Source organism: Calypte anna, chromosome 4B, assembly GCF_003957555.1.
Source record: "Calypte anna isolate BGI_N300 chromosome 4B, bCalAnn1_v1.p, whole genome shotgun sequence".
Classification (NCBI taxonomy): Eukaryota; Metazoa; Chordata; class Aves; order Apodiformes; family Trochilidae; genus Calypte; species Calypte anna.
In genome coordinates this window covers 23,170,078-23,191,224 of record NC_044249.1, presented here as the reverse complement: position 1 = coordinate 23,191,224, position 21,147 = coordinate 23,170,078, and the positions used below count along the sequence as shown (strand labels likewise).

The 21,147-nt window shown below is 57.2% G+C and overlaps 3 protein-coding genes across 6 annotated transcripts; 2 read left to right on the top strand and 1 right to left on the bottom strand.

Moving 5' to 3' along the window:
• Nucleotides 1-120: 120 nt before the first annotated feature.
• On the bottom strand, nt 121-7,144 carry HTRA2 (HtrA serine peptidase 2). 2 transcript variants are annotated; one of them, XM_030450534.1, is made up of 8 exons: nt 6,799-7,144; nt 5,552-5,756; nt 5,269-5,463; nt 5,008-5,040; nt 4,420-4,528; nt 3,332-3,404; nt 732-827; nt 121-475 (listed from the first exon to the last, which is right to left on the bottom strand). In XM_030450534.1, the coding sequence occupies exons 1-8, from the start codon at nt 7,134-7,136 to the stop codon at nt 310-312; spliced, it is 1,215 nt and encodes a 404-aa protein (XP_030306394.1). In that variant the 5' UTR covers nt 7,137-7,144; the 3' UTR covers nt 121-309. The 2 variants fall into 2 exon arrangements, with proteins under 2 accessions (XP_030306394.1, XP_030306396.1); XM_030450536.1 differs by having other exon boundaries at nt 3,332-3,401.
• Nucleotides 7,145-7,501: 357 nt separating this feature from the next.
• Nucleotides 7,502-16,670, top strand: AUP1 (AUP1 lipid droplet regulating VLDL assembly factor). Of its 2 annotated transcripts, XM_030450532.1 has the most exons (12): nt 7,502-7,618; nt 7,974-8,111; nt 8,532-8,682; nt 9,561-9,748; nt 9,834-9,906; nt 12,479-12,552; nt 13,337-13,403; nt 13,956-14,061; nt 14,287-14,433; nt 14,608-14,765; nt 14,948-15,036; nt 16,491-16,670. In XM_030450532.1, exons 1-12 carry the CDS (start codon nt 7,569-7,571, stop codon nt 16,537-16,539), a joined length of 1,290 nt encoding a protein of 429 aa, XP_030306392.1. In that variant the 5' UTR covers nt 7,502-7,568; the 3' UTR covers nt 16,540-16,670. The 2 variants fall into 2 exon arrangements, with proteins under 2 accessions (XP_030306392.1, XP_030306393.1); XM_030450533.1 differs by lacking the exon at nt 13,337-13,403 and having other exon boundaries at nt 7,512-7,618; nt 12,479-12,547.
• Nucleotides 16,671-16,722: 52 nt separating this feature from the next.
• LOC115598317 (BCL2/adenovirus E1B 19 kDa protein-interacting protein 3-like) lies at nt 16,723-19,108 on the top strand. 2 transcript variants are annotated; one of them, XM_030450625.1, is made up of 6 exons: nt 16,723-17,086; nt 17,710-17,833; nt 17,940-18,069; nt 18,143-18,237; nt 18,361-18,510; nt 18,767-19,108. In XM_030450625.1, the coding sequence occupies exons 1-6, from the start codon at nt 16,999-17,001 to the stop codon at nt 18,813-18,815; spliced, it is 636 nt and encodes a 211-aa protein (XP_030306485.1). In that variant the 5' UTR covers nt 16,723-16,998; the 3' UTR covers nt 18,816-19,108. The 2 variants fall into 2 exon arrangements, with proteins under 2 accessions (XP_030306485.1, XP_030306484.1); XM_030450624.1 differs by having other exon boundaries at nt 16,960-17,086; nt 17,701-17,833.
• The last annotated feature ends 2,039 nt before the right edge of the window (nt 19,109-21,147 follow it).

Here is a 21,147-nt window from a genome sequence, read left to right as displayed (position 1 = left end):
GTGCTCCTACCCGGCTGGAAGGACTCATGTGGGGACTGACAGGAAGGGCAGGATCTCACACAGCCCAGCATCCCCTTGCCCACAGCCACTACATGGGGAAGAGGCAACAGGGCACTGGGATCCCTAGAAAAGAGCTTTATTGGAGTATGGAGGGGAATGGTTGCATCTTGAGTCCTTCCGAGCACTGGGCCAGCCCCTCTGCCTGGCCCCTTCCAGTCAGTTCCTCAGGAGCTCTGGATCAGTGCACAGATGTGTCTCTGTCCTGTGTCCTCGGCTCTGGGCCAGTCCGTGCCCAGCACGGCAGCACTGCTACTCTGTGACCTCAGGGACAACGCTCACCAGCAATGTGTCATAGCCACGCCGCACCAGCATAGCCAGGCTCTGCTGTGTCCGAACTGCCTCGTACACATCCTCCGCGCGGCGAGACGGCTGCCCGTTGATCTCCAGCACCACGTCCCCAGCCTTCATCCCTGCCCTGCGAGAGAACCGTCATGGGAGTGCACAGCAGGTGGAGCAGAGGCTCAGCTTCATCTTCCCAGGCATTCCAGGAATCTCGGGCTTCTGCACTGAGTGTCCCTCCAACCAGCCAACAGGACACCAAGCCTGGGCAAGGGCCACCAGGGAGTTTCTGCTGCAGACTGACTGCAGACTCAGGAGGAAAGCACTCTGTTAAGCACATCCCATCTACCTGCTCTCCCACACCACCCTCCAAGGCACAGGGCAGCACTTACTGATGGGCTGGAGAGCCAATGATCACCTTGTGGATCAGCACTCCATAGGAGACATCAGGGAAGCTGGGGTCACGCAACTTCAGCTCAGCCAGGATGCTGCAGAGTGAAAACCAGTATCGTGGTAAGGAGCTGGGAAGCAGAGCAGCACTCCCACCCCATCACAGCTGCACAGGCTGGAAGACCACAGTGCAGAACCTCACCTCCTGAGTCTTCACACACTATTAAGGACAAGAGGCCATCTGCAAACCCCAGGGACACCCAAACACCACAATCTTTCTGTCAAAAACTGTAAGACAAAAGTCCTAACAGCATCGGAGACAGATGGAAATTGGATCACAGTGGGAACACACATTGCTTTTCTGAGCAAGTCAGATCATCAAATTCCTTCCCTTCCTTCCACCCCTCCTTTCCTTCCTCCCTTCCACCCCTCCCTTCCTGCAGTTTCACTTCTCTCCTGACAGAAGAAACTCTGTGTCCGTCTCTGGCCAGACATGTCCAGCAGAGGTAAACCTGCCTCTCCTCTGGAGAGAACCTGCATCCTCCTCCTGGAGTCCCTGGAAAATCCCAAACAATCCCAGTTCCTCCCATCTTTGCTCAGCTCCAATTCTGCTCCTATTTGGAATCCTTCCAACTGCTCCTCTCCCCTCCTGAAAGCATTCAGAACTGGACACTCCACTCCGTCTTGGATCTTACCAGAGTGGAGGACAGCAAACAGCATTCTACATCCCTCATGTGTTCCAGTTTGTACCTGTTGCCTTTTGCCCTCTCACCAAGCATCACTGATGGAACCAACAATCTCATGGTCTGCATGTTCACAGAGCTAGATCTACACCTTTGCCTCGTTCACCAACACTGAACAATGCCCATTTCTAAGAAAGGCTTGTGGCCTTCAGCTGCTCATGGCCTCTAGCTGCCTGTCTCAGAAAGCTCCTGAGCTGTAATGTTGCACCACCGCACCTCGAGGCCAGCAAGATTTTCCTTCTGCAAAGTTTTCTATTTGCTCTTTTGAACCCCACAACACCAGCAAGTTCTATCACACACTGGGTGAAGAACTAATCCATGTTTTAGACATCCCTCCAGTTATAGCCCTGACCAGGAATACACCTCAGCAGCTGTTTTTTACATGTGTAACTGTTCCCAATAACCACTCTCTCACTCCTTTGCTGTTTCCAAAGTCCTTTTTTCTGTTCCTTCTTACTTCCTGTTGTGAGATGACTGCCGAGGGTTGTGCTAGCTGGGCCCTGTCTCTTCCCATGGCTTTTTGTGGCAATGGTGAGGGCACGCACAAGCTCCATGGCAGCTGAGCTCAAAGCCATGGGCTCAGCTCTGTTCCCTTCAGAAATCAGGAGAAAGGTTTGGAGCCTTGGGAAGCTCCTGCCTGCCAGACAGTCTGTGGAACAGAACCAGGCTGTTGATGAACTTGTACCCAACCTGGATCTTCTCTTTCTTCCTGCACTAGGGGAAGCTTCTGACTTCTCCAGTGAGCATGTTCGGACAATGTCATCACCCAATTCCAAGGCAAGCAATCCCTCCTTGGGAAGTGACCCCAGCAACTGGGCACAAACAAGCCTCGTGGTCCGATGGTTGCTCAGGACCAGCTGCCAGACTGCTCGCTGGCTGTGCAGAAGCCGGACCTGGCTAAACATTTCACAAGTCCAAACGTTTCACACGTCTTCCCCGACAGGCTTGGACCTGCACGCCTGCCCCATGGAGTGGGAGGAGTCGGACTCCCCAAATGCCGGAGGTTCCGCTGAGTACCAGCACCATCTACTGGACACACCAGCAACGCTGACTGTCCCCAGCCATGCCATCACCCCAGTCTCAGGTGACACAGAGCATCTGATGCTCTGCTTGTGTTCCAGGGAGAAACCCGAGACTGCTTGAGGTGCCCAGAGGTGTTGGCAGCCTGTGCACCACAACATACGGAGCCACGGGAGCCCACAAGGATTCATCCCTTTCCCTCTTCCCAGGGCACGGTCACCACTATGATGGTTTCTTTCTAGATGCAGCACCCCGCCATCCTCCCGAGGCTCAGGAGCCTCACAACACATCAGCTTTCCTATACGTTTTATCTCCTCCCTCAGCTGATTACTGCAGGCAAACTTGACATTTCTTACTGTGAAACTCCCATATTCTAGAGCTGTTTATGCACCTTCACACAATTCACCTGGCAGACCCCTCCTCCTGGAAAGCACAACTTGCTCAGTTGTTTCATCGCACTTTTTGGTTGGTGTGCTATGTGTCTGTTAATTACACAACTTTTCTGGTGGCTTTTCACTCATGCAGCGTCACAAGGGTTCTTTATCCAGCTCCTTTCAGTGGCAATTACAGGCTCATCTGGTATGCTGGGGGGCACATTCAGGGACTTCTTATCTACTTGCAGATTCTGCCACAAGTGTACAAACTTGCAAGTGTCTAATTTACCTCTGACACAGCCCAGAGTCTAAACACATGAGTACAAAGAGACCTGAGATTGAATGCTGAGGGCATAAAGGCAATCCTCCCCAAACCAGGCACTTAGTTAGCTTGGGAGATACCACCACACAGCCACCATGCCACAACAAGACCTGCCTGCTGGTCCCTGACTGTAGGACATGTACCTGGGTGTGAGGGTCAGCATCATCACCCCTATGTAACGGCGCTTCGTCTCTGCGTTGCCAAACCACGAGCCTGCTGAAGAGAAGGACAGCAAATGACACATCTGGAGAGACCTGTGCTCAAACCAGCCCTGGGCTGGGTCCCAAATCCACACACTGCAGGGCAGGCACCACATGGACTGAGTCTACTGCCCATGTGAAGCAGCTGGGTTACATGCAGATCAGGCATGTTTTACTTTCCTGGTTTGAGCAGTCTTTTTGACTGATAATATCACCACATGGTGTCAACATAAGAACCAGAAATCAAGAATGTGTATTAAATGAATTATCCTAAACACAAAGGAACAAAAAGAGGCAATGTTCTACAGGACTAAGTTATTTACCTGTCCTTTATAGAACCATCAGATCATTCTGTTTGGAGAAGACCTTTAGGATCATGGAGTCCAACTGGTAACCCAGCACTTCCATAGCCATCACTAACCTATGTCCCTCAGCACCATCTACATGGCTTTGAAATCCCTCCAGGACTGGTGACTCAAAATTGCTGATACAGCTTTATGATACAGCTGAATCCTGCACTTGTGCTTCTATTACTGCACCTCAGTAATACTGAGTGTACTGTACCTCAGTTTCCAGGTCATTCTTTTCCTTTTTGAACACCAACAAATGACCCACCATGATTTTCCCATACCCTGAGACCTACTAAAAAGCAGAAATGGACCAAAAACAAAACAAAACAAAAAAACCCCAAACCCAACTCAAAAAACAAAAACCACAAAAGAAAAAAAATCCTTATCTACTTATGGGGACTTAAGTGCAAGGCCTTTAGACAATTTAAAAGTCTTCACCTGGGCTGCAGCCTCATTGGAGCTTGTTAGGCCTATGCAGGCAGGGACAGCAGCACACGTCCCCAACAGCAGAGGGGCTTTGTGACAGATGTGAGAATCTTCCTGCTTCTGAAGACTCTTCCTGCTGCTCTGCTCTCCCTGCTCTCAGAAGGGCCCAGAGCCCAGCTGTGCCACAGCTTCCCTTGTCCCCCTCCTCCTGGCCTCCTTCCCCCACCACTCAAGCAAGGGGCACACCCAACTCACTCTTGCGCTGCTCCTCCTTCTGCAGGAACTTGCGCAGCCTGTCCGAGGGGATGGCAAAGGAGATGCCTGATGTCACCTTCATGGTGTTCACTCCGATCACTTCTCCATCCTGCAGAGAAGGTCACAGTACTGCTCAGCCTGCACTGTGGTCCACAGGGAGATGCCTGTCCCCTTCCAGCCAGCCCAGCCCTGCTAGAGTGGGCAGGGACCAACCCTAGGGATGCAGTCCTGCCCTCAGCCACCCCCCTGCACCAGCCATGCAGCCTCAACTGAGCAGGGCCCGACACTGCCACCCAAAGCCCCATTGGCTCAGAAGCCCTGAAACAGCACAGGGTTCCCTCCCGGGCTGGTCCCCTGCTCCTCCTCACAGGGAGGCTGGAGTTGGTGCAGCCCCTCCTTCCCAATAGCGGCAGCACCTACAGGTGCTCCCCCACGGGACAGGGACTGGAGGGGACACCAGCATCTCTGTTCTAGTGTCCTGCTTTGGCCCAGGAGAGAACTAATTTTCTTGTAATTTTACTTTTAGCAAAATGTCTTCTAAGTAAACCAGAACATCTGGGCAGTTAGGGTGGAAGCAGGAGCACTCACCAAGTTGACAAGGGGGCCCCCGGAGTTCCCGAACTGCAGCAGGAGAGAGTGGTGACAGCGACAGGTCATGAAAGGCACATCCGAGCCCAGCAGGACCCCCAGCACCAGGACAGGGAAGAGGGAACAGGGTCAGGCCCAGAAACACAGCACCCAGACACCTCTTTGTCTCCCAGCACCCTGTGTCCAGCCCCCACAGCCCCTCCCCAAAGAGGGGTGCCAGGGTGAGGTGCCTGCCCGCTGTGCACCCCAAGCTCCCCTTACGTCGATGGCAGCGTCGGTCTGGATGTACTCCATGTCAGAGGTGGTCAGGCCCAGCTCTCGGCTGCCCCGCTGGGCAGAGCTGACAATGCCGGAGGTGATAGTGTTCTGCAGGGCGAAGGGGCTGCCCATGGCCACCACGAACTCTCCCTGCCGCACCTCGGAGGAGCGCCCCAGGGGCAGGGTGGGCAGTGGGTGCTGTGGGAGAGGAGGTTGCTAAGTGGTCTGATGGGAGAGCAGGAGGGCAGGGGAGGGCAGGGAGTGTCTCCACAACAGCAAAGCTCACCTTAGGCTTTATCTTGATGGTGGCAATGTCTGCAACCTGGTCCACGTCCTGCACCACAGCGTCGTACTGCTCACCACTGGCCAGCTTCACCCGCACACGTCGCCGGTTGGCCACCACGTGAGCGTTGGTCACGATGAGCCCATCCGAGGATACCAAGAAACCCGAGCCATTGGAGATGGGCATATCACGGCCCGAAAAAGGATGCCTGTGAGGTGGGCACAGGTCAGGGGGGTGGACAACCTGAGGGGCTGGTGGGGACTCAGGGTGGGGGGGGGCATGCAGGACCAGGCAGACTGGGTGACCCCAGCAGGGAGGCCTGGAAAAAAGCAAAGTATGGTGGGGATGTCTGGCAACAGCACTGTAGGGAAACTCCTTCACTTTCTCATTTCCATAGTCCACATGAACACACAGGGAACAAGCAGGAAAAATCCAGAGCCTGTGCACAATGGCAAAGGTCTGACCCTGCTGGGACAAGAGAGACAGAGTGGGAAGGTTGCTGGTGTTCAGTGAGACAAGGGACCCAGAGACACCAGACACAAGGTTCTGAGGCGACTGGTGCCCTTTTGCCCTGGTCTTTGGGGCTCCCAAGCCCTCGAGCCCAGAGGCAGACCTGCGGGGATGCAGCATGACACAGAGGATCAAGGGAGGGATCGTTCACCCCAAAGCCAACTGGACACACACAACTCCACACAAGGGGACACAAAGGAGTGTTGGATGTCCCTGCAAGCGCTCAAATATATATAGGAGGACTCCTGATAGCTAGGAAAAGGCAAATGTCACACCAGCCTGCAAGATCAGGAGAGAAAAAAGGTCTTTAAAACTGCAGCTCAGTCAACTTTGCTCATGGGGGAAAGTTATGGAGCACCATGCTGGGGGGGACAGCATGCTGTAGGTGACACCACAAGCTGCAGAGCAGAGCCATCCTGAGCTGCCCTGACAGGCAGCAGTCACGGTCTGGCAAGAACGTTCTGGAGCCCAATGGCAAAATTCTGCTGCAAGGACAGAGTGGGAGCAGCCTGGGGCCGCCGCCCCGAAGGGAGCTTTGCTGAAGCTCTCCTGGAGGAGCGGGCGGCAGCAGCGCGTCCGAGGCAAAGGGCGATAGCCACAGAATGGGTCTGTCCTTTATGGGACCCATTCGGAGGCCAGGCAGCCCGGGACGGCCGAGGGCTGGGAGAGGGGGGCTGAGAGACTCCTCCCTGGGGTGCGAGGAGGAGTGGGTCAGGACAGGACCGAGAGGCCGCCGGTACCTGCCCACGATCTCCACGTAGACCAGCGCGGGCGCCGTCTTCTCCACCACATCGGCGATGAAGTTGAAGGCGGCGCGGGGCGAGGAGGGCGGCGGCGGGGCGGGCACGGCGGCGGACAGGGTGGGCAGGGCGGGTCGGCGGCTCTCCCGGGCCCACAACAGCAACAGCCCCGCTGCGCCGGCGCCCAGCGCCGCCGCCAGCGCCCGCTCCCCCGCGGAAGAAGGAGGTGGAGGAGGCGGTGCCTCAGAGGCCCCGCACAGCGCCCGACACCACCGCGCCGTGCCCGGTGCCGTCCGCAGCCGCAGCGCTACCCGCGCCCAGCGCCCCAACCCCGCCATGCTGCCGCGGGGCCGCGCGGGGCAGACTGGGAGCAGCAGCCCCGCCCCCCGAGGCACGGCTCACCGCGAGGCACGCTGGGAGCTGTAGTCCGTGAGGCGGGGAGCCTCCGGAAGCTGCCTTCCGCCGCGGGGCACGCTGGGAGTTGTAGTCTCACTGCCACAAGGAGCCAGTAGCGGTGGCGCGGGAGAAGGGCAAGGAGGATTTGCGGCGTGAGCGCCGGAGTTGCCAGACCCGCGGACCTCTCTACCCGGCCCCTCCGGCTGCCGGGGGCCCGCGGCGAGCGGGAGGGAGCGGAGCTGCTGGGGGGGAGAACGGCGCCTTCCCGGCGTGCCTCGCGCCCGCCTCTCAGCATGCCCCGCGCGCTAGGCGGGCGGCCGCGGGGAAGATGGCGGCGGGTGGCGGGCGGGTCTGAGGCAGCGGCTGCGGCGGGGATGGAGCCTTCTTCGGCCCCGGGCCCCGAGCGGCTCTTTGACTCGCACCGGTGAGCGCCGAGGCGGCTTGAGGGGCACCCGTTGCTCTGCGTGTTCGGCGGGGTGGGCCGCGGTCTGCCGGGGTTGTCCCGGGCAGGAGGCTGGGGTGTCCGCGGGGCGGGGGCCGGACACTGGGGACTCGCTGGGGGAAGGAGTTCCGTGGGGAAGATCGGGGTGTCCCGCTGGGGGATGAGCGACTCAGAGCGGAGCGTGCCCTGTAGGCCCGCGGAGGGACAGGGCCGGGCTGTCTGGCAGGGGGAGGGCGGGGCAGGAGGAGCAGGGTGGTCACTGGGGAAGGCCCAGCGGGCAGCCCTGTGTGTGCTCCAGCCGTACTAAGGCTGGCTGTGCTGCTCCCTGGCCCTGCAGGTTCCCGACCGATGGCTTCCTGCTGCTGGCCCTGCTGCTCTACGCGCCCGTGGGACTCTGCCTACTCGTCCTGCGCCTCTTCATCGGTGTACACGTCTTTCTGGTCAGCTGCGCCCTGCCTGACAGCGTGGTGCGACGGTGCGTGCCTCCCTGCGCTGCCCAGGGCTGACAGTGGTGGGGAGGGGGTGTGCAGATACTGCTGTGAGGCAGGGGGCTGGGCTGCCCCCTCCTAGGGTCCGTAGCTGTGGACAGTTGGCTCATGCAGAGGTGCAAATGCTTCTGGAGTGTTCAAGGGCTGATCTGACATGGACATCAGCTGGTATCCCGTGGTGGGGCTTGGTGCCTCATAGTTTCTGCTGCCTTTCCAGCTCTGCAGGCAGCCTTCAGCTGCATCCCTCCAGTCATTCCTGTCCCAGCCACCTGTAAAATCCTTTCCATTTTGTACCGTGGTCCCTGTGCAAATCACAGGGGTTCCCGTGTCTCTTGTGTTTGTCAGATGTGTGGGCCAGGGACAGCTGAGGCTGCAGGGTCTGAGGAAACCACTTACCCCCTCTTCAGGTTCATTGTGCGTGTGATGTGCTCAGTGCTGGGCTTATTTGTGCGGCAAAACGATCCCCGGCTCCGTGATGCCAGCGTGAGGGTGTACATTGCCAACCACATCACACAATTCGATCACAACGTCATCAGCCTCCTGACCTCTTGTAACACGGTGAGTAACTTGGAGATGGAGCGTGGCAGGTCTGGACTCTCCCCACGAGGAAAGTGCAGAGAACACTTTCAGAATTTAGGTGTAGCCCTGAGCCTCTTTAGTTGTTATGTGTTAACCCGGGATTGCACAAGCCTTGAGGGTTTTTTCTGTGGTTCAGTGTCACGCTTTAGCCTTTGCATGAAAAAATGCAATAGGGTGAGAAAGGACAGGAGATGGTGCAGCGAGTGTTGATTTTATTGAAAAAGAGTGGGAAAATCTTTGCTTTTCTGAACTTCCTGAGAGGTGGTGTCAGAAGCAGGGTTGGTTGGGGGCTTTCCCCCAGCATTGGGTACCACTTCTTTGCATGTGGATGCAGAGGGAGCTGTGTGGCAGGCAGTGCTGCTTGGGTGACTGTGCTGGGTAACGTTCCCCAAACTCCTTTGAAACTCCTTGTGTGTGGAGTTCCTGTATCAAAATGCACCAAATGTGCCTGGGAGTAAAGTTGGTAGGTCCTGTAACTGAACAGCTCTAGAGTTGTTCCTTACCTGGAGAAAAGTAACTCATGGAAGTAGTGTAGCCCCTGCCAAGCCTGTCAGGAGCTGACAGAGAAAAGGTGGGGGAACGCAGTTGTCCCCCAGGGCAGGGGGGACAGGAGTGCAGTCTGAACTGAAGACTAGGAATCAAATTCCTGGGGATTTCAGGCCAGAGCAGTTCCTGCAGCTTGGCAATAACAAGTTCTCTGCTACCAGTGCTTTTACCATGCAGGTTGCTCCCTCAGCCCCCAGAGGCATTTTTGCTCATAAGCAGGAACTGTGCCTCCTGCTGTCACCTGGGGCAGTGGGCTGTGGCTGAAAGGGGGCCATGGGATGTTTCTTCCTAACTCTTCTTTTCCCTTGCAGCCTGCACTGAACGGTGCTCCTGGCTTCATCTGCTGGTCTCGGGGATTCATGGAGCTGGGAGCAACAGGGAGCCGGGTGGAGCTGGTGGATTCTCTAAAGGTGTATTCATCCCACAGAGGAAACCCCCCGCTGCTGCTCTTCCCGGAGGAGGCAGCCACCAATGGCCGTGCCGGCTTGCTGCGCTTCAGGTGCTGGGCATGGGGGTTCTGTGGCAGGGCTGGTGGCACTGCCGTAAGCTCTGGGGTCATTTGCTGTTGAATTCTTCCTTTGCAGCTCTTGGCCGTTCTCTATCCTGGATGTGGTGCAGCCAGTTGCCCTGCAAGTCCAGAGGCCTTTGATCACTGTGGTGAGCCGGAGAGGGCGGGCGCTGTGCGGGTGTTGAGGGGTGTGCTTAGTGAGCCTCTGCTCTGTCCTCACTCTGCTCCTGCTTCTCAGCCTGTGGCAGTGCCTGCGGCCTCCTGTCCTCTCACCTTAGGACAAGCTCCTCAGTGCTGACACTTCTGCTTTCCACATGCCTTCCCCAGGGAACTCCAAATGCTCCTTTGGTTACACTGGTGATTTTGGAGGCTCAGCTGTGTGACAGTGCTGCCTGGCTTCTGTCACCAGCTCCATGTTGCACCTCCTCCCTGTCCAATTGTAAAGTGCTGTGGAAAGGTCTCTCTGGCATGCCAAGGGTTGTGCAGGGCTCTTTGAACAGGGTTCTTGAGCTTGTATATCCTGAGTGCAGATGTGGAACATGATGCAATGCCAGCCTCAGAAAAGTGGCAAAGTTCATAGTTATAATCTTGGCACTGCTGAACAGATTGCAATAAACTGTTCCCAGCTTGTTTACAGAGTGAGATTTTGTTGAAGTTTTTTGCCTGATATTATTTATAGATCTATTTGATGAAAAGGCACTTACATTTTATATTTGTAAGACGTTTTAGTTGATTCTCTGTTGTCCATGTGGTTAAGATAAAAGGACAATGGATGGACATAAAGCAGCCGGACAAAAAATGGCACAGCCCATACTAAAGGTGGCACATTCATCATGGCCTGGCCTCACAAACCAAGATTTAAGAAGGGCTCTACCCATGCTTGCTGCAAGCACGCTGACAGGACGTCCTCAGGATGTAGGTTTAGTTAGAGTATCCTCCTCTTAGATGGATGGCCTTACAAGGCTAAATGAGCTCCATCTGCCTGGGTTTGGAGTTAGAGTTGTCCTTCTCCTAGGATGGTTGCCTGAAGGCTAGTGAGCCCATCCTGCCCATGGACACACTGTCTGACCCTTCAGTTGTGACCTGTCTGGCATGGGAGACCCTACTGGAGGCATCTGCGACTGCCAGCATAGCTCACAACCTCACGAGGGCACAAAAGCTCCTCCCCCACGACAAGGGGGTGCCCATGGAAGTGGGGCAAAAGAATGATGCAGAATCCACAGAGCACTTAAAGACACTCAGCCTAATCATCTTATCAGGAAAAAGGCAGAAAGATTGTAGATAGCTGCTGGAGAAGAGGCTTCAGTGGAGACCTTTGGTGGGTTTTTTCTGACCAAGCCCACGGCAGCAGCGTCTGCAGACTGTTGGTACTGCACAAGTTCAGTTTTGGATTAAGATTCAGTTTTCTAGCAGTGAGGGTACTCTAAATTTTTTTATTTAAAATTTCTCCAGAGAAGTGGGAGAACTGGAATGTTTCTTTTTATGTTTTGGCTTCTCTGAGAAATTCTGAGATGTGACAAATTGTATATTTGTTTCTGCATCCTTTCCTTCAGTAAAGTTGGGAGAGCAGCGTGCACAGAGCTGCAGAGCTGTTTCAAGAAGCTGGTTACAGCCACTTCTTGGCTCAGATTTTTATCTGCAGAGGTCAAGGAGGGTTTCTTGCCCTTCATATACATTGGCTAAATAAATCCCAGTGGATTGCTTATATAATTTTAAACGATCAGAAACTTCTGAGGACTGGAGATGTGACATCTCGAGCAGTTCGAGCAATGCTTTACGGAGAATTTTCTTAGACATTCAATGAAATATATCAGACTCTTGGCTGAGCAAACCACCAAATTTGGGTTTAAGGAAGAATTTTCACCAGCTTGAACCTTGAAGGAGGGCAGCTCCATTGGGAGCTGCAGGTCCTGAGGTGGTGTTCTCCCCAGCTGATGTAAAGCTTGGGTGCTGCAGAAGGAAAGGAACCAGTTACTAAAATCCAAGGAACAGTGTCCATTCTATAGCAAATTCTTTAGAATTGTCAAAAAATTTAGCTCAGGGTCTCTCCTTCAGCTGTCTGCTCTCAGTTGGACTGGTTTCCTGGTGTTGGTGCTCCAGGGTGTGTCCCGGGGGAGGACAGGGAACCCTCTGCTCCAGTGCTGGCTGCTGGCAGGCAGCACAGCACTTCTTAGGGAAAAGGTTATTTACTATTTTTTGTAATAGAAAGTAATGAATTACAGCTCACCTTCAGTTACCTTCAACGAGGAGAGTTTGAGGCTCCACAGTGTGGCCTGTTTGGAAATGGAGAAAGCTGATGGGAGCTGAGACATCCCATGGGCTTTTCCCATCAGAATAAGCAAGGGTTGCTCGTCATTCTCAGGAAGCATCAGAAAGTTTTAGGGCACTTCTGATCCTTCTAAAGTCACAGAGAATGTGGGAATACAGAGGGAAAATCCTGCTGTCCTAGTGGGAGGAAAAGGTGACTCAGAGCAGTGGAAACTTTGACTCTCTTGCTCTGCCTGGTGAAGGTGCTCTGCTGAGGCTGCCCTCTCTATGTCCTGGGTTTGCTATTCCCTCTTTCCTGCCCTCCACATCTCTGCCTCATTGTCCCTTACTCCCTGCCTGCGTGTCCCTTACTCACTGCCATGGCTTCACTGTGTCCTGCCCCACTGCCTCCCTGGTGGGGACTGGACCAGCTGGAGCCTGTGGGCTGTGCTCTCACTGTGCTCTCTTCCCCAGAGCGTGGCTGACTCTTCCTGGATTACAGAGCTGCTCTGGACTTTCTTTGTTCCCTTCACAGTTTATCAAGTAAGGTACTACATCTCTCTCTTCCGTTTGGGGCAAGGTTTAGGGTACTTGCAGAGCCTGAGGCTTTTGCTGCTGCAGTAAGAGATGTTTTGGCATATGCTGCTGTGTGCCCTCCCTGGGGTATCACAGCTTGTTCAGCATTATTTAGTCCCTGCCAGGTTGAGCTTCTGGACCAGCTTCAACCAGCTTCTGGAGTGGAGAGGGGCCTTGGTTCCCGTGCTCAGCTGGTGAAGGAGAGGCGTCTCAGGGCTTTTATGTTATGTTTGCCAGGTATATTTTTGCAGCTAGCTGCTCTGCTGTAGATCACCCCAAGTGATTCCTTGCAGGCAGCTCAGTCTCTGGCATCCCTCCCTTCCCTGCAGTCCCTCATGAGCTGTAGAGGTGGTTTTGACACCAAGGGAGCCCAGACAGCATTGGTCCATAGGCAGCAGAAGGGGTTTGGTAAGGGAAAGTCTTATGCTGAAGCTTTCCCCAACCATATCTGGCTCAACTCTTTCTAATCTGTTTCCTACTTCCATATCAGCGGCAGCATCTCCTCGTTTGGGGCTTTTCTGAGAACTCATTAGGAGATATTTCACATGTTACACTTGAGTGCTAATAAAGACTCAGTCAGACAGTTTCCTGAGCCGGGCCTTGCCCTTTGCTTCCCAAACTGGCGCTGAAGTTTGAGGCTTGTCTGGTGGGAGAGGTGTGGGGTTTGCAGGAGAGTCACTGTGGGGGCAGCACAGTGGCACTGCCAGTCCTGGGGGGCTGCTCAGCCGCTGGCCCAGCGCTGTTGTCCCCATTCAGGTGGATGCCGTCTGTCCCCAGACGAGCTGAAGAGCTGAGTGAGGATTTTGCGCTCCGAGTTCAGGAGGTAGGAGGGCGACTTGGGAGAGGGGTATGTAGGACATTTGGGATTGAGGAGGGTGGGCTGCCAGTAGAGTGGCAAAGGGTGTTTCTGAATGGGTGCAGTTGTATGATGGAATTGCTGGACCATATCTATTGCCCCTTACAATTACTCCATTTTTCCATGTCCTGTTTGCAACCCCTTATCCTTTCAGCCAGTTATCAAGGCTTGCCCCATATAGTTCCAACATTTCACTCTCCCTTCTCTCTCCTACCACAAATCAGATAAACAATTGTCTCTCCACCTTTCCCCTACGCGGTAGGCACTTCACAACTCCTGTACCGAAGATCTCGTGTCTTCCTGTCAGCCTATTCTGGCTGGATGATACTGCCTATTCCTCGTCTTTCATGTGCTCCATGTGACACTGAAATGCATCACTGAGGCCCTGGAGAAATCAGTCCCAGTCCTCTTCCCCTCGCTGTGGCTCCAAGCGAGCCTGTACCCCTGGACAACCCCTGCCAGCCAGGGCAGTTCATGCTATGGGTCCTGTGGGTGTGACTCTTCTCTGCATTTCTGCAGCTCTTGGCCATGGAGCTGGGTGTGGTATCCACACGGCTCACTGCAGCAGATAAAGCTGAACACATGAAGAGGCTGAGACACACGTCGTTCCTCCCCTTTGCCCCAGGTGGGTGTCCTGGCCACCAAGCTGCCACTCATGCTTTGCACTTGTGGTTGCCTCAGTCTGCTCGTGGCTACTGGTGTGTGGAGGGAGAGGAGAAAGCACATTCAACATGCTTGGGGGCAGGTGCTGCCTGTGTGCCCTAGACAGGAGGTTGCAGCAAGCTGGCAAGCTGGCAGTGAGGGGGCTGTGCACCCTCGGGGCACCCTCTTGAGCCCACTGTTGTTGCAGCCTCCAGCCAACCCCAGGCAGCCAGGCCAAGGATGCCTTCCAGCCTGACCGGCGTCATTCCCGAGGACATGCGGATCATGGCGATGGCTCAGCAGGTCAAGGAGGTCCTGCCTCACGTGCCTCTGGAGGCCATTAGGACAGATCTAGGTGAGCAGTGCCTGAGGTGTTTGCAGGGACACAGGATTACCTCTCCAGTGCCAAGTCTGACAGCTGAGAGTAGAAACCTTGTCCCTACTGCACCATGGAGCACAGTGGCAGCAAGGGCCTGAGTGTCCCGGGGTAGCAGCTCCCTCTGTAACAGGTCCCCTTTTGTCCCCACAGCCCAAACTGACTCTGTGGATACCACCATTGCAAACCTGCTGGAGGGGAGAGTTCCCTTCTTTCCAGAAAGTAATGAGGCTGGTGCTGACGTTGCTCCGTCTACCTCCCAGGCTGCAGCTGCTTCTGGCTCCCAGGGTGCCGTGGCTGTGCCTTCTAAGGTACTTGTGGTGGCTCTGTTGTCTTCTCTGGTCTGACAGCTCGTGGCCAGTGCTCAGGATGAGCCGTCATGTCAGGGGAACGTGGCATTTTAAATTGGAGACCTAACAGGCACATGGCAGAGCCACTGGGGATGTCTCCTGGCTTTGACTCTCTCCTGATGGCTCTTGTGCTTCTGTTCCAGCCAGCTACAAAGCAATTTGCAAAGTCCCCTGTGGAGCGGCATCTGTCCTTGCAGGAGCGGAAACGAGCGTTGTACGACTACGCCAGGAGGTGAGAGCCTTCCCACTCCTCACCCTGCCTGAGTCCCCAGGCCCCAGCCCAGCAGTGCCCTGCTGTGCCCCAACCAAGGGCCAGCCTCTGCTTTGCCTCCTTCCCACTCTTCCCTCTCCTCTGACCCAGGGCAGTGGGACCAAGGCAGGGAGAAGACAGGATGCAGATGTTTGTCTGCTTTACCTCTTCCAAGCACTCAGCCCTAGGTGGGATAGAAGCTGTTTCCCCAAACAGCTGCTGAGGAGCATGGCTTAACGAAAAAAAAACTCATTTGGTTCTTCAGATGTCACTGACAAGTCACTGTGGGGACTACACGTTTCTCTGAACTTGGTGTGAGTCCTGCCCCACTCAATTTATAGAGAGGCTTGCTGTTGGGCAACAGGGACAGCACAGTTCATCTTCCTCAGTGTAAGTGAAGAATTAGGGAACAAGTTTGACCTTTGTGCATGGTTTTGACTGAGCAAATACTGGAACAAGTGCCCAGCTCTTTTGTCTGGGACTTTATTTAGAAAAGATACCCTCCAAACTCATTCTGATTTTTCTGTAAGTTGAGGTGACACACTGTGTAGTTGTGGGTGAAGGAAGCAGTTTCTGTAGGGCTGCTTAATCTGGCAGAGAAAAGCAGAATAATAGTAACTTATGAGTAGGAGTTACGGGCAGACAGACTGTACACAGGTAGCAGTGTAGTTGTTTCTGAAAAGGCAGAGGATTAATCAGTGGAATAAGCTGTGGAATAAGGGCTGGCCCAAGGTGACTCTGGGTAGCTCTCAGTCACCAAGAATTTAAACATGGGTTTTTTTCTGGAGTATAATTTCAGTTTAGAGGAATTTGATCTGGCAGTATTCCTGTGCCATGGAATATTGAGCGTCAGGCCCCGTCTCTAGAGTGGTACAAAGGTGGCTGAGGGGTTCTTGCTGGATCCACTGGGTGTGATCTGTACAACTGCCAAGGAGAGGAGGTGGAAATCCTTTCCCGTGGATACCCCCTGGCTCTCTTTTTCTCCCGTGTGGCGATGTTTCATGCCCCTCTCATGAGGCTCTTTGGCTGTAGCACAGGGATCTTGGAGTGGAAAGGATCCCAGGGAGACTGGGGAGGGTGCTTGTGCTCCTCACCCCTCCTTACTCCACCTTCCTTGCTGACTCAGGCTGGGGAGCAGAAAGGCGGGTGTCTGTCTGTCTGTCTGTCTGGGATCTGTCTCTCCTGGGTTCTGTGTGACAACAGCAGCCCCGGTCATGCTGCTGTTACCGGAGAGCACTGACAGCTCAGGGCTGCCCCAGCTGCCCACCTCCGGCCTTCTGGGGTCTCCTCCCTGCCCATCCCTTCCTCTCTCCGAGTGACCTTCGAACCAGGCTCCCCCGGGCCGGGTTTCACAGAGGAGCGGCCGGGCAGTGCCCCGGTGCCGGTACCGGCCCTCCTGACAGGCTCTCTCTGTCTCTCTCTGCTCCCTCCCGCAGGCGGTTCGCCGAGAAGCACGGGGCGGCGCGGGCCGGCGGCAGCCCCTGACCGAGGGGGTCAGACCCAGACCGGGGGTTCGAGCCCTTATCGGGGAGTGGGGTCGGGCCGGTCCCGGGGCGCTACGCGGGTCGGGTCGGGACGCCCCCTGGCGGCGGCGGCAATAAACGGCGGCAGCGTCAGGCGGGCTCGGCTCTGCGGGCAGGGGGCGGGGCCATGGACAGGGGCGGGGCCAGGACAGCTCCGTGCGGGCCGGCACGCGCGGCGGCCGATGCCCGCTGCCGCGGCGCACGTAGGCTCCGCTTAAAGGGGCCTCGCGGCCGGACCGGGACCGGCAGAGCCGGGACAGAGGAGGGGAGCGGCCGCGGCCCCGGGGCAGTGCTGTCGTCACGTCTGCGGGGATCTGGCACTCCTTGGCGCTGCCGACCGGGTGCGGAGCGCGCGGTCCCGGCGGGAGGGAGCCGGTGCCCTTTTAAGAGGCGGGCGCCCGGTGCCGGTGGTTTTATTTACATGGGGGCTCGCGGGTGTCACGTGACTGGCAGAGCGGCGGGGGCTGCGCCCGGTGGCACCCGCGGGGCCATGGCGGGCGGCGACGACGGTGGGTGGGGGGCACCGCGGGTCGGGGTCGGTCCCGGGCGGGCTAAGGGACACAGGGGGGGCTGGCGTGACCCGGAGTAGGGTCGGGGTGAACGGGCAGCCCGGGAGCGTGGGTCAGTGAGGAGCCCGGGGGTCCCTGGTGGGCAGCGTGTGGGGGGTGTGGGTCCCCGGGAGGGCACTGTCGCGCACCGGGGAGAAGGAGCATGTCTGGGGTGATCCGGGTGGGCATCCTGGGTGGGCTGTCACGCACCGCGGGTCCCGGTCAAGCTGTCAGGCCCCGGGGGGGGGGGGGGGGGGATGTGGATTCCATGGGGTCCCGCGGGGACTCGTGCGCTAGGGCAGCACGGGGCCGATCAGTGGGGGTCTCGGACCGGTGGGCTGAGGTGCACCATGGGGGGCGGGGCAGAGGCAGGGGAGGGTCATGAGGAGCAGGGTCCGGCGAAGAGCAGCCCTGGGCAGGGAGACACACTGGGCGTCCCAGGTCAGACACTGTGCTCGCTGCTGCTCTGGTCCCTCCTGTGGGGTGGACCAGGGAGGGCTCCCGGTGTGATGGAGGGGAGCCAGGGAGCAGAGCAGGTGGGTGGCATGGGGTCGAGGCCAGTTCTGTACTGACAGCCCTCCCAGGCTCCTGGGTGGAGCTGTGGTGTGGCCCAGGATGTCCCGAGCCCGTGCCCTCGCGCTTCTCCTGCCACGCTGATGTGGAGCAGATGCTGCTGGAGGCCCAGCTGGAGACAGAGAGCACCGAGGGGTGAGTCCCAGGGAGGAGCCCAGGCACCTGGGGTCCTGCCTGGCCAGGGTGGGCTCTGGGGTCGAGGGCTGGGACAGGTCGGGTGACCCAGGGGTTGTGTTCACAGGGCCCTGCTGGCACTGAGCTCCCCTGCCTGGGATGAGGATGGAGCCGGTTTGGCATGTGAGCAGCCTGGGGAGAGCAAGCTGCTCCCTACACACAGCCAGCCCCAGCTGGGCTGTCCCCCACCCTGCCAGGTAAGAATGCCCCCTGTGCTGCATACCCCAGCTGTGTCACCGCCCCAGGCATCACCTGCCTCTCTCCTTCTAGCGGCATGTGTCAGAGGAAACCCAGTGGAGGGAGCGGCGCCTGACAGCATCCCTGGGCTGGGCCCGCACCTGCCGCCCTCGGCATCTGTCTCCAAAGTAAGGCTTGTGTCCCCCACCAGTGTGTCCTGCCGTCTACCCTCCTGCTGTCTGACCTCCTACTGTCCCTGTCACTCGGTGTAGTCTGCCCTTGTGCCCCCCTTAACCCTGCACTTTTCCCAGGGAGTTTGCCTTTGTGTGCTCCCCCCAGCCAGTGCTGTGGAGCCTGCAGGGAGGTGCAGTGGGGAGAAAGAAGAGACTTTTCAGTTCAGAGCTGCTGCTGCTCTTCATTCCCTCGCTGCTGCTCAGCCACCTGCTGACCCTGGGACTGGGGTGAGTTCCCAAGGGGCTTGATTGGTGACATTGGGTGGCTTTGGCCAGAGATGGCCCCTGGGTGCATGTTGTCTGCACCATCTGGGGCTGCCTGGAGGTCTGTGCCCCAGTCCCAGGGATTGCCCCCAAGGAAGGGGAGTGACATTCCTGGGGTTGGTTGCTCACCCTCAGATGCTGTCCTACATTGCTCCTGGCTGGCTGGGGCCATGCAGGTTGCCCGGGTGCAGGTACCTCACAGCTGCTCTCTCCAATCCAGGATCTATATCGGGAAGCGGCTGGCAGCCTCCTCAGCAAACTCGCTGTGAAGACCTGGGCTCAGTGAGACAGCAGCTCCTTTGCTCAGCCCAGGCACCAGGGTGGCCCCTCGGGTCTCAGACTTCGTGTTTGTGGCACAAGGTGCCATCTGCCCCTGTCCCTCCTTTGTCTCCAGCTGAGGAAACTGATCCCACCTTCCCATCAAGACCCGACTGACAATGGCAGCCCCTGCCCTCCCCATCCCTTGGTTGTGGGCCCAGGTTCCTCCTCTTTAACACGAGACTGTAAAAAGGGCTCTGAGCCTGCAATACCACATGTGAATAAACAGCCCTTTGCCAGCTCAGGAAGCAGCACAGCGTGTTCCCCATCCAGTCAGAGGGGTACACTTGCCAATCAGGTCTTTGAAGAGGATGAAAGTCTCTATGAGGTAGTCCTGCCAAGGAGATGTCAGCACTGGTGCCCTTACAGGGTGATGCTGTGATGAGCACCAGGGCTGGGAGCAGCAGCCAGAGCTTCTTCCAGGAACAGTGGGGTAATGGAGGGCCTAGGTCTCTGTATGGGGCAGCATTCACCACCAGTTCGGGACAGGAGGAGAACACTTTGATGTAGGATCTGTAGTGGTCCTTGTCCATCTGGCTCAGGATGGCAGCCATGCAAGCCACGTAGTGGTTCTGGGGGAGAGTGTTTGGTCAGGCCCTGCAGAGGGCCCCACAGCTGGCACCCCAGGGTGTTCTGGTGAGGGGAGACCCCCATGGGCACCCATGGGGTGTTCCTCCAGTGGGTCTGTACCCCAGCCACCCTGGGGGCCCCTTGCGTCCCTGCTCCCCTTCTCCCAGGCTTTCCAGACCTCTCTCCTGCCCCATACAGCCCCTAGTCCTGTAGCCAGCCTGGTCCTGCTCCTGGGGTGGAAGAGTTTTGACAGCTGTCGTGATGGTGGGGAGGACACATAGCAATGCAGTGTAGCAAGACGAACCTCTCTTAGGGAACGGCGCTTTAAGGTCCAACCAGGTGTTCTAGCAGAGACTCACAAGCAATGCTCTAAGCCTATGGCTCTCAGAGCTGACTAGCCCAAATCGGTGCTGTTGCTGCAAGGGCAACTGGCCTCTCTGCTGGCTAGCTCAGGACTGAGCTGAGCCTGTGTCTCAGGCCTCACCTTTTATTGGCCCCCTGGTCCTGCTCATGTGCAGTGGGGGCCCACCCTAACTAGGCACAGGTGGGCTTGACACAAGCTCATGCTCACTCCCTGGCAATTAGTGGCACCTGGTTGCCTCATTTCACTACAATGCAGCATATTTGCCATAACATACATCTGTAATTTTAAAGGTAATTTAAGGCAACATGTGGATGCAAGAGCATTTTGAAAATGGCAAGTGGTTTCTTTTTGGAGAGTCTGCCCAGACTGCCATGGAGGTCGTGCAGGCATCTGCAGTGATCCTGCAGGTTCCTGGTCACCAGTAGCAGTTCACGTGAGTCCAGAAAGTGCCACAAATCCACCCGTGTTCTCTGAGTGTCCGTGTGCAATAATGCAAAACCCTGGTCTCGAGAGGGACCAGGGGCAGGAGCTCTGGGGCAGGAGCTGGGGTCAGAGTCCTCCCGGAGGTCAAAGCCCGTTTCTCGTGCCCCCGCCAGAGGTGGATGTCACCCACCCGCCACCGCAGGGTGAAGCGCTGCGTGACCTGTGGGGTAAGGCAGGAAAGCGATGGGAGCAACTTCAGCTCCAAGTCAGCCTGCCCTTGGGGATTCGATGGGATTACTTCAGCCACCTGTAAACAGCTGGAATTGGATTCAGGTGAACTCCCTGCCCCGCCTGCTACTCCACCTGCAAGGAAAACAGTGTTTACATTGAAATGACGGTACCGGGAGCCGCACCGCTCCTGTTCCTCCCGTCCTGTTCGGGGACGGGCTCAGGGGCCCAGCCGGGCCCCCATACGTGAATGGTCCCGGACAGCCCCTAGCTGTCCCGTGTGCCCGAGCACCAGACCGGCCACGGCGCCGACACCCTCGGGAACGAGAGCTACCCCGCGGGCCCAGTCCTGGTTCCCTTCCCTTCTCTGTCCGCGGTGCCGGGGATGGGCTGGGGCGGGGCAGGACCCGGCCGGGTAGGGTACCGAGAATATCAGGGCTCCGGTGCTCCACGCCGCGAGGCTCCGCCCGGGCATCCCGCACCTCGCCTCCCGCCCGCCCCGGCACCGACAGCGGCTCCGCCCCGGTCCCGGCTCCGCCCCGGTCCCGGCGAGCCCGCGCGGCCCTGCCCCGCCCCGCCGAGTCCCGCGCTCGCTGCTGGCGCCCGCGCCGCCGTCGCCGAGCACCAGGTACTCGGGTTGGGAGCGGGGCTGGGAGTGATTCGGGCCGGGCTCTGTGGGCATCGGTCCTGCGGCACCG

Coding starts and splice junctions, on each gene's coding strand:
- HTRA2 (XM_030450534.1), bottom strand. CDS start 7,136: ATGGCGGGGTTGGGGCGCTGGGCGCGGGTAGCGCTGCGGCTGCGGACG. Junction 5,464..5,551: donor CCATCAAGATAAAGCCTAAG/GTGAGCTTTGCT, acceptor CCTCTCCCACAG/CACCCACTGCCCACCCTGCC. Junction 3,405..4,419: donor GAAGGAGGAGCAGCGCAAGA/GTGAGTTGGGTG, acceptor CCTTCTCTTCAG/CAGGCTCGTGGTTTGGCAAC.
- AUP1 (XM_030450532.1), top strand. CDS start 7,569: ATGGAGCCTTCTTCGGCCCCGGGCCCCGAGCGGCTCTTTGACTCGCAC. Junction 13,404..13,955: donor TTGCGCTCCGAGTTCAGGAG/GTAGGAGGGCGA, acceptor GCATTTCTGCAG/CTCTTGGCCATGGAGCTGGG. Junction 14,062..14,286: donor GTTCCTCCCCTTTGCCCCAG/GTGGGTGTCCTG, acceptor CTGTTGTTGCAG/CCTCCAGCCAACCCCAGGCA.
- LOC115598317 (XM_030450624.1), top strand. CDS start 16,999: ATGGGGGCTCGCGGGTGTCACGTGACTGGCAGAGCGGCGGGGGCTGCG. Junction 17,087..17,700: donor CATGGCGGGCGGCGACGACG/GTGGGTGGGGGG, acceptor CTGTACTGACAG/CCCTCCCAGGCTCCTGGGTG. Junction 18,511..18,766: donor CTGCTGACCCTGGGACTGGG/GTGAGTTCCCAA, acceptor TCTCCAATCCAG/GATCTATATCGGGAAGCGGC.